General features: G+C 48.6%; 1 protein-coding gene across 1 annotated transcript; it reads right to left on the reverse strand.

Annotated features, from left to right (window-relative positions):
- Positions 1–606: 606 nt before the first annotated feature.
- Positions 607–17123, reverse strand: kdm2ab (lysine (K)-specific demethylase 2Ab). Its single transcript, XM_030367478.1, has 23 exons — positions 16913–17123; positions 16461–16499; positions 15068–15206; positions 14751–14829; positions 14569–14615; positions 14197–14375; positions 13923–14029; positions 13680–13773; positions 11525–11678; positions 11313–11428; positions 10921–11047; positions 10320–10594; positions 10114–10191; positions 9765–10025; positions 7205–7333; positions 6979–7065; positions 6702–6893; positions 6567–6596; positions 5403–6415; positions 5138–5301; positions 4644–4790; positions 4341–4556; positions 607–2214 (listed from the first exon to the last, which is right to left on the reverse strand). Exons 2-23 carry the CDS (start codon positions 16494–16496, stop codon positions 2033–2035), a joined length of 3852 nt encoding a protein of 1283 aa, XP_030223338.1. The 5' UTR covers positions 16497–16499; positions 16913–17123; the 3' UTR covers positions 607–2032.
- Positions 17124–17300: the final 177 nt, after the last annotated feature.

The raw sequence follows: 17300 nt of genomic DNA on the forward strand, positions 1-17300 counted from the left end.
CAGCTGCAGCAGAGGAGGACCCGAAACCCTCCGATTGGTCCACAGCTGTTCTGCCAGACATCGGCAAATATTCCTCCTGAAAGCCCAGGAAGTAGTTGGGATGCAAGTTATAGCGACATGGTATTCATTATTTATTTCCCCATAATGTGTGTGGCTCCGTTTCCAGGTTAGGGGAGCAGCCAGGGTGGGGTAGTGGCTCCACAGAGCAGCCAGGGTGGGGTAGTGGCTCCACAGAGCAGCCAGGGTGGGGTAGTGGCTCCACAGAGCAGCTAGGGTGGGGTAGTGGCTCCACAGAGCAGCCAGGGTGGGGTAGTGGCTCCACAGAGCAGCAAGGGTGGGGTAGTGGCCCTATTGAGTAGACAGGGTAGTGGCTCCACAGAGCAGACAGGGTGAGGTAAAGGCTCTATAGAGCAGACAGGGTGGGGCAGTGGCTCTATAGAGACGACAGGGTGGGGTAGAGGCTCTATAGAGCAGCCAGGGTGGGGTAGTGGCTCCACAGAGTAGCCAGGGTGGGGTATGGGATCCACAGAAGAGGGTAAAGGGGTGGCCGGAATAACAGGGTAAACATTATGGAAAAAGTGGACTTCAAATAAGTTCAACACTGAATTTCACTTGACCTAGTTACCCTTTATTTTTCTTGAAAAATAACACAACATTAACATAAAGTGGAAAAAGCTTTTGAAAATAATTAATGCTACAGGATATCGGTTCTCAGAATCTAATAGAGAAACACATTTACACAAAAGTATATATTTATATATTTATATTCTTTAAGCAGTTTGGCAAGAACGGGGCTCACAGAAAACACCCTTTATAGCCACTGAACAAAAGAAAAATAGATACAAAAGAAGCGGATGTTTGTACACTGAATTCAACACATTTGTGGAAAGTAGTTACTCACATTGACTTAATCAAACAAAATATCGGTATCAAAATGGGCTGGGAATCACGTCTAGAATATTAACATTTTGCTCTAAATCTTACCGCTGTACAAAACAAAAAAGGAGTCTGGGAAGAATAGCACCTGAATTGTAACGGCTATTTGAGACGCACTCACATCCACCCTTCACTCTGCTTTTTGGTTAGAACCTGCCCATTTATACTGTATACCCATCGACACTGTGTGGCTGTGTGTGTGTGTGAGACAGTCCCGGTACCCTTCTTAAGCGACAACACAGTAGCTCAGTGAGTCCCCATCTTCTCTGTGTACAGATGCATCTACACCAAGGGGAAGCTGTACCCATGTAGGAACTTGTTATAAATAGACAGGTAAACTTAAGACTAATATACCACACTTTAAAAGTGCCAGATACTTTACTTAATAATAAAATTATTCGTCCTTTTGAAAAGAGGGAGTGTGTCAGAACTAAAATATTTTAGTCTACAATAGATGGTTGAAAATAAGACTAAAATAAACTACCAAACATGAAACCTTTTCCTGGGTGCATACGAACCAAAATAGAACAAAATGTTTGGGTCCTTCTGCCAACAGCATACCATACAACCAGTAGTACCAAGATAACGAATAAAAAATAGATCACAGCTGGAAAATCTACAATTGCTGTGAACATAGATAATGAAAGTTGGGAACAGCTTTGTAAAAGAAAAACGGTTTTAGGGGATCCTCATACACACACACACAGATATATATATATATATATACATATATACATATATATATATATATACATATACATATACATATACATATACATATATATATATATATATATTCCCACTTTGACGCACACTTAGTATAGTAGTTTCCCAAATTCCAAAAAAACTCCTGAGTCTGTTTGTCAGTACATGAAAAAAGAAATGTACACAACATCGCAATGAACTAATGTTGTCCTAGTCCAGAAGCTCAACCCCACCCACCAGTTCAATAAGTGCTCCCAGTTCCTCATGGTTGGCCCAACCATTATGACGTACAAGTGCAAGCGTCTGTCCCTACTGGGAAGTCTGTCGCTATTGGGAAGTATCCCCTGCGGTGTCCTGAGCGAGGTGCCAGCTGCACACCTCCTCTCCTGCTCTAGGAGATCCTCTGGATGAGCTTCTCATCCGACAGGCAGTACAGGGTGTTGACCGACAGCTCGGAGATGAAGGCCTCACAAGCTTTGCGGGACACCCCTCTGCAGCCCCGTAGGTCCAGCAGGGAAATGCAGGAGAGCCGGCGCAGGTACTTCAGACACGTGTCCGTCAGCCGGTTGCAGCCTGAAGAGGAGGCACACAGCGGCCATTAAAACAGATTGGAAATATTGAAGAGAACAGTCCGTTTTTAGCTACTACCCAAATAATGTTAAGCCACCAACATAGAGCTTCTGTTACATTTACTATAAATTAAAAATAAATAAAAGTTCACGATTAGTGTGTTATTCAATGCACTAATACTGACGGGCCTCAGCACGCCTCAGAAGATCAGTGGTTTAGAAAGTCTGTTGAAATTAAAGAAACCCAACTGGTCGGTTCCCTCCTCACTGTCTGCACGTATTGTTTGGTTCAAACTAGTTCTGCGCCGTTTTTCTGCGCCGTTTTCCCAGACTGAGGTGAAACTCCTCAGTCTGGGAAGTTGTGTCGTCGTTGTCCCGACTGGGCTGAAGAAATTATCTACCGACTTTCTCCTTTGGCGTCACCCTAATAGATTTGGTTGCAACCCTTCTTCCACTGCTTTGTTACAGTGTAACAGTTAGTCACAGTGACACACTGTGTATTGTTCATTTTTCACCTACTATCCATCTTTGTACACTAATTTTTTCAGAATACAACAAGAATTTTCTGAATAAATTGTACAATATTTCTAATCACACGTGTGCCTTCATCTCCTTCCTCATGAGCCAACTCGTGCGTGCATGCATGCATACATACATACATACACGAGTTAATCTTCCTGCAGCACGATTCCCCCCCTCCCCACTCCCCCCGCTGGCCCATGGTCACACTGCTCCCAAAGGCCGTGGCCTGGGCATGATTGCTCCTTCATACATAAGTCATCACGTCGTAATACGATGCATACGTCATCACCAAGCGTCCTCGCCGGCATAACAACAATGGAGAACAACAACGTGAATGCTGTCGTCGGCCCAAATTTCAAGTAAACACTCAACTTCACTATCGCACCAACGTAAACCCACTCGTGAACCGCTTACCGCCAATGTTTAAAATGATTGTTGTGCGGAAGAAGGGCATGGACCTATAAAGAAAGAAGGGTCGCGCAAGGACTACGTCATCCAGCTCACGTTGCGTATCCGCACGTGTGCGCGTGTCATCTCATTAGCATCTGTACTTTCTTTGGCCACGGCACACCTGTCAAGTGTGCCGTGACCAAGGGGCTGTTCCATGCTGGAATACGGATGGCGTGGTCACACTAGCCAAACGTTCTAGACTTTAGTATGCAAATGAGCTCGGGCACGGGGCGCGGCCCTAGTGTGAGTGGCCCCTAAACTCCCCCTCCTCGCTCAGGTGTGTGCCCTGAAAGCTCCCTCTAAGCTCCCCCTCCTCCTCGCTCAGGTGTGTGCCCTGAAGGCTCCCTCTAAGCTCAACCTCCTCGCTCAGGTGTGTGCCCTGAAAGCTCCCGCTGAGCTCCCCCTCCTCCTCGCTCAGGTGTGTGCCCTGAAGGCTCTCTCTTAAGGCTCGATTCCACCGGACGCGTCACGGCAACGTTACGGCAGCGGCACGTCTTGGCCGCGGTCACCGCAGCAGATAGGTTCCACTCTAATCAATGAGACCATTTCCACCGGGCGCGGCTGCGGAACGTCTCAGCAGCGTCCCAGGAGCGGCGTGCCGCGCCGCAGCGCTATCATTCCGTAGCATTCCTATTTTTGCCGCGAGCCGCTGCTGAACCGCGTCAATTTCAACAGAGCAGATCGATCAGGGCAGGAAGTGAAAAAGTAAAAGCCATAGAGCATTCCGCTCAATTTTCAAAATAAAACACAATAAATAAAACGCCAACATTATTACGTCATGACCGGTGGCACCAGGTCAGCAGTCAATCAATCAAAGGGTCTCAAATCATCCTTTTTATAAGAACAATGTCAGAAAGGACAAAGCCTGGCATTTAATTGCAGTAGTTTTGGGAATGGAAGGTGAGTACATTAGGTTTAGGATTATCGCGGGATCTCGTGTGAATACGGCTGGCTCGCAAGGCAGCGTTGCGCTGCCGTAACGCGCCCGGTGGAAATGCAAGCAGGGCAAAGTCGCGGCCAAGACGTGCCGCAGCCGTAACGTTGCCGTAACGCATCCGGTGGAATCCCCGGGTTAGCCCGTCCTCCTCCTTCCTTAGGATCAACCGGCTTTCTGCTCAGGTGTGCCCTTGGGCCCCTCTCCAAGCCCCTCCTCCTCACCTGCCAGGTTGATGTCGGTGAGCGTGTTGCGTGTGGACGAGCCCACAGCCGTCAGCAGGTTGATAGAGTTGTCGGTGAGACAGGCGCAGCTGGACAGGTCCAGGCGGGTCAACTGGGGCATGTGGCGGATCACCAGCCGCAGCGTGGAGTCGCTGATCTCCAGCCCCGACAGACGGAACCACTGCATGCTGCGCAGCTGGCTGCGGTTATCACAGCCTGGAGGGGATGAGAGGGCCGGGGGGGATCTCTACACTATGCGTCTCAGCCCAGAGAACATTATATAAAATATAGAAGAATGCTCACCTGGAGGAGTGACCAGGTCCCTGATCTGAGAGTCCTTGACCCCGTCTGCAAACCGCAGGTCCAGCGAGCGGAGGAGTGGGCAGCTTGAGGAGCTGAGGGCTGAGATGGACGACCAGCTGCAGCCCGAGAGCATCAGGTCCTTCAGCCCTGGAATAAAGAGGTCACGTCACAGACAGGCACATAACTGTCCCGTATAACTCCCATATGTAGCAATGAAAATGTACTAGGTAGGCGATGCATATGTATTTTAGAGATGTTCCGATTATAGATTTTGATGGTACGATTAGAGTCCGAGGAATGACCAGTTCAATAATTTGGCCAGAGATAATTATCGTTATTTATTTCTTATTTTAGTCTAAATGAAAGAATTGAGTGAGAGCATCTCTCAGCAGGTGTTCTTAACCCGGGCACTTAACAAGGTCCTGGGCTGGAGGTCAGCACTACAACGAGCCCGGTCTGATACCGGAGCCGAGGCCCTGGACTGCAGGTCTCACCAGGCAGCCGGCCGATGAGCCAGCCCAGCTGCTTCTTAGAGATGTTGGTCCAGGAGAGGTCCAGGATGAGGGGCTGCCGTTTGATGATGCCCGTCAGCGCCTGGGGGGTGATGGTGCGCTTGATGCTCAAGTCAATCCTCGACCACAACCGCTTGTCTAGACACCTGATGACAAACGCACGAGTGTCAGTCTCTATATATAAATATATAATTTCGATTAGTATTTAACCTCATGTAACCTTGACGGGTGGTCCCGAGAGCCGTACCATTTATGCCAGCTCTTGCAGACCGCCATGCAGACACACAGGTCGGCCCGGCTCAGGTAGCTGAACACCGACACCCAGACCTCCCTCTCGCAGGCGGGGGCCCCCATCCCGGGATCCCGGTCAACCTCCGCCCCCCCCTGGAGGGCGGCCAGAGGCAGGCGGGGTGTGGCCTGTGAGGAGGAGGAACACGAGGAGGAGGAAGAGGCCCCGTTGCTGGGTCTGTCAGGCCGCCCCGGGCAGGGCCGCTTGGAGCCGTCCGGGTGTCCTACCCGGGGTTTGTGTGTGGGACCGCCCCGCAGGGGAGGCAGCGCGGTGTGTCTGTCCGCCAGCTGCTGCTCCCCCCGGGTGCTGGAGGTTCTGATGGGGGGCCGGATCAGCGCCCGGGCCAGCGCCCGGGCCGCCTTGTACGCGTTGGATACGGTAGAGCGGCGGGCGACAGCCGCCTCTAGCTTGGGGACGATGGTGGTGGGGTCACTCCTGGCCTTGGACAGCCGCTGGAGTGTGAGGGTCAGGCTCTCCTTGCTGTCCTGCTCCATCTCCTCCTCCCCTTCGTCCCCCTCTTCCACGTCCTCGGGTCCTCCGTCTTTGGCTGACCTGCCTCCTCTTCTGGCCTCGGGCAGGTTCTCCTTGCCCTCCTCTTCCTCCTCTTCTTCCTCACTGCCACTGCTGCTGCTGCTGGTGGTGCTGTCGTCATCGCTCTCATCCATCTCTCCGTGACTCCGACCCCCTAAGAGCCCCCGCCCTGCACCTCCTCCTCTCAACCTCACCCCCCGGCCTCTCCCCCTGCGCGGCTCCCCCCGCGTCCCCCCCCGCGGCTCTGCCGGCGAGCTGGGGGACGGCTGCTGCTGGAAGGTGGTTGTGGGGGGGTGGGGTGCGTGGGAGATGCGGCAAGACGTGCCACGCCCCCACAGGGCCCCCCGGCCTCGGCCCCGGGACAGTCTGCTGGCCGGGGACCGCATCCTGGGCAGCAGGCTGGAGGACAGCCGCGCGGGCGAACGCTCCAGAGAGTGCTTCTGTTTCCACCAGAGAGAGAGAGAAACACAGACGACCTCCCCACAGTCACTCTCGGCCACACTGGGAGACTGAGCCTTATGCAGGTGAAATACTAAGAAATCTACTAGTTATATGATCTGATATTTATATGAAACAAAACCGGTCTCTCACCGCCAAGAGTTTTCGCCGCTCCATTTTTATCTACAGAAAAACCAAGAGAAGATAAATCAAAAGAGGAGCCGTGGTTCATGGTCACAGTGTCTCACACATACGTTGATTCAGCCCGAGTTGGTGTGTCCCGCTCACCCTCTTCTTCAGACGCAGCTCCAGGGGGCTGGCTCTCTTGCGGCTCTGCTGGTGCTGCAGTAGCAGCCTCTGGGAGGGCGGGGGCGCTGTCCGTGGAGCCGGGCCCTGGCCATGGCCCTCCTGGTGGGCCAGCTTGGATGGCCGCGAGGAGGCAGAGCCCACCGACGCCACGCTGTCCTCGTCACTGGAAGACTGACGGGAGAAAGAGGATGGGAGTCAACAAGGGGTTCAGGTCCGACATACTGGGAACAATGGTCTGATTATATGGCGGCTTCACCTCTGAACCGGAGCCTTTGCCACGGTAACACTTGGGACACTCCCAGCAGCTGGGCAGGTCCTTGTTAACTCTCCCCTCGCCGGGCTCCTGGTAGAAACAAACCGTCCATCAGCTGGGAATGCATTGAGCTCTGGACACAGCTACATTAGTGTGTTGAGATACTCCAGTTCACCTGGGAATGCATTGAGAACTGGACACAGCTACATTAGTGTGTTGAGAGACAAACCGTCATGCACTCGGGATGGTTGATCTCAGCGCAGTTGGAACACTCCATGAGTGTGTGAGTGGAGGGGTTGGACTCCTCCGGCTCCCCTTCCCCACATACGGCACAGCGAGCTGTGTTGGGCAGGGCGGGCTAAACAGAGATCAGAGGAGTCAGGCAAGCTGCTCTTATGCTTCAGCAGAACCCACAGACTACATCACCTGGACTAGAACTCATGGCCTAGAGTTCATGTACTAGAACTCATGGAGCACATGAACTAGAGCCAGCGTTCACGTTAGCCGGCTATAGCCGGACATTGGCCGATTGGACGCACGCATGGCCGGTATAATAAAATGTAAACGGCCCACATGTCGGAGAAAAAAAAAAAGAAGTTCGCATTTATGTATGAATTAATCAGTAGCATATGAAAACCAGTAACAAACACGAACGTTAGGGCTGTAACGATACACAAATTCACGATTCGGTTTGTATCACGATTTTTGACCCACGGTTCGATACATCCCACGATTCTTTTAAATTTAAAAAGCATTTTATTTAAACAACACTTTAATACCAATTATCTTAATGTAACATTTAATAACAAATAATTTGGAACACTGAACAGATTTGAACCGAAAGAATGCTATTAAAGTATAGCTAAATTAATAAAGAAATAACCAAAGATTGCAGTTGGAGGATGCTTTTTGTTGGTAGGCATAATAGGGCCCCTTTAACAGTTTGGTTGGTTTATTCAAATATCCTTATTAGCGCTTCTTATTAGGCTATGTAGCTTTAATAATGACATAATCAGGCCGTATAGAATGCAACATGTTTAATAGCCTAACTTTCAATAGATGAGGAAAAACAAGAACGTCGCAATAACGAGGCATAGTGTTACGAGTAGCATATGCGTGTGCGCGAGAATGGCAGTGTGCGTCTGTCATCTAGAAATCATATCGTATTTAATGGGTTGTCACTAATATTGATGTGTTGGGCTTGATTATAACTCTTGAATAATATTGTTTGCACCACGGCCGGAAATGTGTGCTTTAAAACACGAAAAATTTGAAAATACGTGATCCTGATCACGTTTCAATAGATTAAATAACGTGACAGTGTCACGACTTTTCGTGAGACCGGGTTGCCGTATGCGTGTGTGAGTGACGTCAGCGAGTGAGTGGACGAGCGAGGAGAGCGAGCGGTAGCGCGTGTGTCTAGTGAAGAAGCGAACGAGTCCGGTAGAATAAAGTACCCATCCTGTCAATAATCGGTGGCCGCTTCATTCCGACCTATAAGCAGACAAACTGCCAGTCAAATCACACAAAACAATAGAGACAGGATCACACAGGCAATTTTTTTCGCGCTTGGCCCACTCTGGATAAATGTCGTTCATATCGCATATGAGGACTTCGACGGCTGTGGAGAAATGCAATCCTCCGTAGCCACGGAGAGCTGTGATCACAGAGAGGGCATCTCGTCACATATTTACGGCATCGATAGGAGGGGGCGCTGTCAGCAGACTATTATTTAGACAAATTATTAGCAAATTTCAATCTGACAATTTGACCGAAGAGTTAGAAAGGGCATATCGCGCTTCTGCCTTCTCACACCGCGAGACAGGTTCGTGGCTTTGAGTATCGCGATTTTCGGTTTGATACGCGTATCGTTACAGCCCTAACGAACGTGCATTCATGAACGCGCGCAGTGCACCCGCACATGCACATGCATACACATGTAACTCAGTGGCCACACTGTTGAACGCTGATTGGCTGTCATCACGCGAAATTCGCGTCAAAATTGAAATATTTCAACCCGAGCAAATTTGTCGGGGCACAAATCCTCGTGAACGCGCTCGCCTGTGCGCGGCGAAAGTGTGGCGCGACAAATGAAAACTTGCGCCTGTTTTCTCTCGCGAAAAATTCGTCCGATACGCGTCTCTACGTTCACTTTATATGGGATCTTGTCGCCCCGTCGCGTTTGGTGTGAACGCACAAATCTTTCCCGACTGGGCAAAGCTGGCCAAAATCACCAGTACAATCCCCGTGTCCAGTGTTCCTGCGGAACGAGCCTTTTCTCTCCAAAACAGGATTAAAACATCTATCAGAAACCGCCTAGCTGAGGAAAAGGTGACGAGGCTGATGCGCATATCGAGCCTTGGGCCGGGGTTGAAAGACTTCAACTTTTCGTGAGCAGCGGAGCACTTCCATGCCATGAAGTTGCGCCGAAAGTAGCCTGCAAGAATTTCAATTATCGAGTTAATTATTTTATACCCGTTTACCATTTTTGCCGAGAATGGCCGTTATGTTTTTTTTTGCCTAGGCTAATTTAATAAATGGCATTTATTGAAGCAACTTAGTTTGTGTCGTTTGTCGTTTAAATGTGGACTTTGGGTGATTATTTAATTATTAGTGAATAACGTCCAGAAGATATTACAAATGTCCGATATTCTGGAATACTGTCGGACATTTGTCCGCCCAAGAAAAAGTCTAGCGTGAACGCTGACTAGAGCACATTGAGCTGTTGGACTAGAGCTCATGGACTACTGTGTTCCTCCACTATGAATCAGCCATTCAGGGGTCCTCACCGCCAGGCACTGCCTCATGACGCAGCCCTTCTTCATGCGTCCTGGGCCGCCGAACTTCCTCATGTCGTGGCAGAACTGGCAGCTGCCGCACTCCTTCCTGCTGCAGCCGTTGCACCGCTTGCAGCGGACCCGGCGGCGCCGCAGCACCGACAGGGAGGAGACCGGCTTCAGGGGGCGGGGCGTCGGGGGCTTCTGGGAGGGGCCCGCGCGGGGCCGGTAGACCACGGGTGGGGGAGGGGTGGGAGAACGGTACCACGACGGCTGGAAAAAGAAGGTCAGAGGAGAACAGTTACAATCTGGAATACCACGCACGGCCGGCTGTCTTACCCCAGGAGTGACGGCTCCTCACCCGTTTAGGCCACTTGACGATAGGCTCCCCGGTGTAGGAGAGCTTGGCCTCGTCGGCCGCGTGCTGCCTCAGCACTGCCTGGGAGGAGCAGAAACAGAAGACATTGAAGAACTCCAGCCTAGTGGTTGTTATTATCAATCCAATGGATCAGGATGTTGGTAAAATAACAACAGAGGCGTTGGGGACCACCAGTTGGAGACACTCACCCGCATGCCCTCCAGCAGGGCAGCAGCATCCTGGATCCCTTCAGGGACGCACTTCTTGTTGGCCGGCAGCTCCTCCAGCTTGCCCACCAGGTTCCAAAGGCCCTCCAGCTCGTAGGGGGTCAGCTCCGCACGCCGCCCGCCGCCCGGCTCCAGCTTGCAATCCTCCTCATCCTCTGCTATCTCCGTGATGACCTTCTCCTCGCCTTCACTGTCGGCGCCGTCCGGGGCGCCGTTGTCTGTGGGCTTGTTGGCCTGGAACTCCTCACGGGTCAGGCCTGAGAGAGAGAGAGAGAGAGAGAGAGAGAGAGAGAGAGAGAGAGAGAGAGAGAGAGAGAGAGAGAGAGAGAGAGAGAGAGAGAGAGAGAGAGAGAGAGAGAGAGAGAGAGAGAGAGAGAGAGAGAGAGAGAGAGAGAGAGAGAGAGATCACATTCATTGATGCAAACACATCTTTGGTTAAAAAAAAAGAGCTAAAAAAGAAATCCAATAACCAAAAAAAGAGGTCATAATAAGGGCCCCCTTCACCACAACGAGTTATGTTGATGGTTTAGGACTACAGATTATGACACAGTGTTTGTATGTGGGGGGTGTGGCCGACCCTCACCTATGCCCAGGGAGTACTTCTGGAACTCTGGGGTGAGGTGGGAGGTGCTGGTCATGCAGTAGAGATATCTCTCCAGCACATACCAACACATCTCAAAGTAGAATGGGTAGCGGAACTTGGCTGGCACCTGGAGGGGGGGGGGGGACATTAATCCTGCGTTACAAATGCTTCCATTTACATTCAGGTATAATAGAGTCGTCCCATCTGTCACAATTAAAACAAATTTGACTACATCAATAAAAAAGTATTTCTGCTGTTTATTCAGGTTTGAATAAATAGCAGTGTTTCATAAATAATAACGTTTGAGTTAAAAAGACCGAACAATTGTTAAACCAAATCCCTAAGAGAAGCCTGATGACCCCTAATGCTGGCGTGCAGACGGTGCGTCTCACCCGCGTGCGGTCCTCGATGCTGTAGATGTTGAGCTGCATGGGGATGTTGAAGCTGTGGAGGAAGTTTCCTCCGAACACCAGCGTGTCCTCTGGGGTGTATACTGCATGGATCCAGCCTGGGGACACGCCGCACAACAGTGGTTACTAGTGTGTGCGCGGCTTGTGTTCACGTGTTGTGTGCGCATGTTGTGAGCGATGGTGAATTAACGTACCAGACGGAATCATGAACGTGTATCCCTGCTTAAGTTCTATCCTCTGACAGTCATGGCACTTGTCTCCCAGGAAGATATCGCCTTGTTTCCCTGACAACACCCAGTTCTCATAGGTCTCCAGGTTCTGGGGCGAGGGTGGGATCAGCCAGAACACCTGCACACGGGAGAAAGGCCTATCAATAAGGTGAGGATGTAGAGCGTTCAGCTTTAAAGGTCCCATGGCATGCTACTTTATGGCTGCTTTAAGATAGATATTAGTAGGCCCCAAACACAGTATTTGGAGACATTCCCGAAATTCAGCTGTGGTGTGGAATTACAGCCACTACGAGCCAGTCGCACATTGAGCTTTCCCCAAATGCGCCGTTTCGGTGTCTGTAGCTTTAATGCAAATGAGGAGGAGAGGCAGGTCAAGGAAGAGGGTGGGGGTGTGGCCCCGAGAAGCCTGCAGCCACGGTACCATGCGCTCTGTTTACAGTGGATGTATCGCAATGGCGAGGCGCACACAGCCTTTAGCCGTGTTCTGTAAATATTCTAGAACGCACGGGAGTCCTGGAGCTCTATATCTAAATAATATCATATTATACATAGATATCTATATCATATAATATATATTATCAAGGCCAAAAGCGTTGTGAGCCTCCAGACGATATTATGAATCTCAAACGACCGCGTCGGGTTCTCCGACGCGGTAAACATGGTATCTGGTACCTGAAGTGGCTGCTTTTTTTAGTACCGCCTCGCTCTAGGTTCCAAGCGAGCTGAGCCGATGCTAAAAGGTGACGTCGGCAGACGGCCGGCCACTGATTGGCCAGAGAGTGTGACGAAGTCACAGGAGCGACATGGCAACCATGCTGGTAACAGCCATAGCAGCGCCGCAGCTACATGTGCGGTGGAAAAGCGGCATTACTCACTATTCCCTGTGTTCATGATATAGTGCACTACATAGGGAACGAACAAACAAGAATTCGGACACTACGCTGAACATTTCTAAACGTCATTTGCGTCAGTAAATGCGCCGGGTATTTGTGTGACGTAGACAGATGTGCCCACATCATGTAAACAAACCGGGCACTCACGAGGAAAGCTGGAGGTTATATTGATGATGAATGTTACATTTCCTTGTTCAAGTTTTTTTTATTAATTTTGAATGTTAAATATTCTATGTCAAATCCCAAATAAATTGTTGACATTACTGAATGAAAGCTGGAGACTATCATTAAATGTATTCGTTTTCGCGGTTATTCAGCTTCTTCTTCTCCTCCGGAAAAACACGACCGCATTGCATTGTTGTATACGGGAGTAACATGTAGTGTAGGCCTACATCACATGTACACTCAAATTTGGGGGTATTTTTAGTGCACTATATAGTGCATGAAATTAACCACTGAGAATTCGAACACCACTATAAAATGGCGAGCACCCTATATAGTGGACTATATCCGTGATAGGGCACGATTTCAAACACAGCTTATCTGCTTCCCCTCCTTCTCCTCCTCTTCTTCTTCTTTTCCTTCTCCTTTAGGTTCTGGCAGGCTAGACGTAGCAAAGGTGCATTACTGCCCCCACAGGCCACAAATAGAAGTTTGGATAGCTCACAAATCTCGCGAGACAGATTTTTAACGCGACGGGTAATATCGTCGAGTTTAATCTCGCGAGATCTCGTGGCACGAGATCTCGTCACACCCCTAGTGGAAATACAAGAGACGTAAAAGAACCAACATGGTATACGCCATGACACCAACAGCAAACACTTGCGTTACAGTGTGTGTAATCATACACACGAGGAGCTCACACGGTCGTGTCTCATTGGCGGGCCAAATTCTCTGGGCGGGAAAGGCAGAAAAAGGGGAGGAGCTTAGATCCTTTATGACGACATATGGGACTACATTCCAAAACAGCGCGCTTGAGCCGCCGTTGTTTTCAAAGGCGAGCAGAATACCTAGTGTTCGTTTTACACCAAACGCAAGTTTTAACCACTGGGGGACCATAGGCAGGCTAGGGGAACTCATATTTAGAAAACCTCATAAAGTGAGATTTCCATGCCATGGGACCTTTAATAAAATCTGTCTGTTCAATGCCCAACACTAAACCTATAGCAAGTAGTAGTAACAGCATCTCTAGTTTATCACCACAGAACATGGGGATCAGAACAGACCTTTTCACCTCGCAGGATGTGGTACCAAACAGATGTGCCTCCAAAGTCAATATGGAAGTCTGTGAAGCAGCCCTGCACACTCATCAGACAGTACCTGGGGAGAGACACACCAGATGTAGAGCACCACACAACTCTAGCAGGTCGTCAGGTGGGAGGGTTACAAGGAATTTAATTCGTTTTGAGGAAGAATTATTTTGAATCTTGAGTCCGATTTTTTTTTCCATCTGCTGGAGAGAGACTCACTTCTGTACTTTGGGGTAGTGCATGTCTATGATGGCGTTGGTGGAGTCCCTCTGCCTCTCCTTCAGGTGCCGTGGCCACATGTTGTCGACCCAGTCTATCAGGTCCACCTGTGGGTCAGAGGAGGAAACAACTTCGTCTCCGCAATCTTATTCCATACAAAATATTTACAATGCATTTTGCCAAGGAAAAACATTGACCAACGAGTACAAATTGCTGCTGGGGCCTGGTGTGGTGCCACTGTGTTATCTGAGGTTAGTACTGTCAGCACACTGACCGATGCGGGCCGCTTCACCAGGTTCTCCAGCTTGGTGTGGCTGAACTCCAGGCTGATGACGTTGTAGAGCTTCTCCCGCTCAGAGGGGGGTGTGTCGTAGTAGCGGCGCCACTGGGCCATGGACATCTCGATGCCCTTCTGGGTGTTGACGTCCATCACGTCCACGATGCGCCGGCTGCCTGTGGGACAGAGGGAGTGAGCATCACAGAGCATAATGCCACCGCATCCATGGAGTATAAGGGGACGGTTTTTATTAATAGAAACTAATTCATATCACACTATTAACAAAAAAGTAGAAAACAAAATTAGAAAGCAAAAAGTAGAAAGCAAAAAGGTATTCGTGGTCATGAAGGACACATAAAGGGCACCTACCAACAAACAACTTGACATCGCTTACACTAAAGTCAGGGTCCGGCATTCTGAAAGACAACAAAAATATAATTAAAATATAAATTTAATCTCTGAGGGAGTTTAGACAAAGGGCTTGCCAAATCATAGTGTTTGAACTGAACGGGAAAATAAAAAAAGTGTAGTGGTTGGAGGGAGGACCTTACTCTATGCCTAGTCCATCTGCCTTCTCAAAGATAATGGGGTCTCTGAGGCCTTCCCTCTGTATGTACTTAAATGTGAAATCTGGAAACAAGACCAAGAAGGACGAGAAACAGTTATCAAAGCAGCACTCAAATCAATCATCAAACAAAAGCTTGGTTTATACATGCCAAAAACAGATTTTTTTGTATCATATTTTATTGCTTTTACAACCCTACTTTGAAGAGTATATGCAAAGTAATTCCACTTGACACAACAGAAGATAAAATGGTTCTTTAGAAAGAAAAGTAAATATTAGTTTGCGTTAATAGTTTAACCTGACCTTTGCCCTCCATGCGCTTGATGAGTTCAGAGTTGAAGCGGTCCCCGTGCAGCTTCTCGTCCAGGTCGAAGGTTCGCTTCCCCTCAATCTCGTCGTCCGAGATGCCATCGTCCTGGTAGCGCCGCCGGGTGCCTGTGCGCTATAGACCGACGGAGAGACGCTCAACACAAGCTCAACCACACCTGCTTACTATGAGACAGGTAGGATTTTCCATTCTGACATTTTTGAATGAAAGAAGGTTGGCTCTTGGTCACAGGGCAATTAAGAAATGTTTTCAATAAAACACATCTGCAGCAAGGAAATAAAATAGCAGTGAGGCTTGGATGTGGATCATAGTTGCACAAGACAACAATGTATGAATGGTAAACTGTTCAATGGGTACTATGTCCATCTATATCTATATATATATATAATTGAACATTTATAGTCTGTGATGAAAGGTTTGCTGTTGGCCCATATTCTACAAAATTCTGTTCCCCGTGTGAACTCGAGCAGCTAGTATTAAATTGTAGCAGTCAAAAAATTGCATAACAGGCAATAGAGATTGCTTACTAAACATTAAATGGCTGCTATATTTATTAAATAATGGCAATCATACCAAATAGCCTATTTTCTCAAATATTTACAAGGATAGTGTAATAAATTACATAAAAACATTTACCATTATGTAAGAAAGAAGAGAGCGACACAACATAAATTCCTTGGCTGCCTGAACAACAATCAGGCCGCCGCCAACTATTCAATAGTTCCAATCCAAGCCAAACAATGCATTAGTACAATAGCAGGGGTTAATCTTCCATACACAATGCCACCCCCTCCTTCCTAACTTAAATTCATCCTCTGCAGCGGCTTGGCTGGCAGATGGATGAAGCCTCAATAACCCTTCCCCCCAACCCCGACTTTATCATCAAGTCTATTATTAATCTTTAAAAAGTATTATCCATAAAACAAAGCAAGATAAGGAAAATATAAAACCATAATTACATGAATAGGTTAAGGCGAGTGCCTGTTATAAAGATCCATTGTGGTTCAAGAACAAGTTTAAAAGGCATATAGTAATATGGTTTGCTATATGACTAGTGGTACGGTAATAGGAGTGTATGAGACTAATTTAGTAATAATAGAGTATATAGTACTAATATAGCACTAATAGAGTATATCGTAGTTATATAATACTAATGTCTTGTTGATTTGGAAGGCTCTCATTAGTGTAAGCGACTTTAAATGAAAATACAGAATGGCCAGAGCCACATACTCTATTTAAAATAGTAGTATTTTATAGTAGTTGTAGTAATAGTATACATATTTTTGATAACCGTATTAACTGAATAACGGCAATTTGGTTGAGTTGATGGGTGAGGAGACCAAACAATGATAGTGAGTAGCGACTCACCAGCCGCTTGCTGTAGCGCGGGTGCGGGTCCTCCATCGCCTTCAGCAGAGAGAAGGGTCACAGGTTCAACACAGAAGCTATACAGTAATGTTAATGTGAATTAAATGTGTAGATTGTGAGGTTAATCAACCCGGGAATCCGAAGCGACCCGTGAGCAGCTAGCTCTATAGCCTAGCTCACATTAGCAGTGTTTGGCTAGCAGGCTAGCGTCGACCAACAATAAGAGTGTTCCCGTCCAGGCTACGGGACGTCAAACCCCGCGGGGTCCGCGGTACACGGAGGAGACGGTACTGATAGCGACTGATACCGCAGCGCGGTCTCGGTCTTTCCCGGTCCTCCTGACCGCCGTCATAATGAGCCGAGCCGCGGCTCCTTTCTTAAGTAGCCTAGATGCTAGGGCTAGCCACGGCTATCGGAGATTAGCTTCAGTTGTTATACTTTTTTAATCATACCTCTTTATGAAGTCCTTGGCGTTATGGGTGTTAAGGTGTTGTTTCTGGGTCAATGTGCGTGTAGCCTCTCGGTCCAGCCCTCCCCCATGTCGTACCCTTGGTTCTAATATCTACGGCTGCTCTGGGTGTTGTTGTCCGATAAAGTTAAGACGCTTCGCTACGAGACGCCATTTTCAGCTGGTCACAAAACACACGACCAGGACAGAAGACCCGCCTCCACATCCATACCGGCAAATCAGAGAAGGGGAGCCGAGCACAGCATGAACACGATTGGACAAGGAAATTGCTATTTATCTTTATCGCGAATTCATTTCTGGAAGAAGTGTACTGCACCGCGTCCCAACGTTTAACACAGACAGACGGACGATTAATATTTGTTAGGCACAGT

Source organism: Gadus morhua, chromosome 10 (assembly GCF_902167405.1).
Source record: "Gadus morhua chromosome 10, gadMor3.0, whole genome shotgun sequence".
NCBI lineage: Eukaryota > Metazoa > Chordata > Actinopteri > Gadiformes > Gadidae > Gadus > Gadus morhua.

Coding starts and splice junctions, on each gene's coding strand:
- kdm2ab (XM_030367478.1), bottom strand. CDS start 16,496: ATGGAGGACCCGCACCCGCGCTACAGCAAGCGGCTG. Junction 14,030..14,196: donor TGGTGAAGCGGCCCGCATCG/GTCAGTGTGCTG, acceptor TCTGACCCACAG/GTGGACCTGATAGACTGGGT. Junction 7,334..9,764: donor TCATGAGGCAGTGCCTGGCG/GTGAGGACCCCT, acceptor ATCTCTGTTTAG/CCCGCCCTGCCCAACACAGC.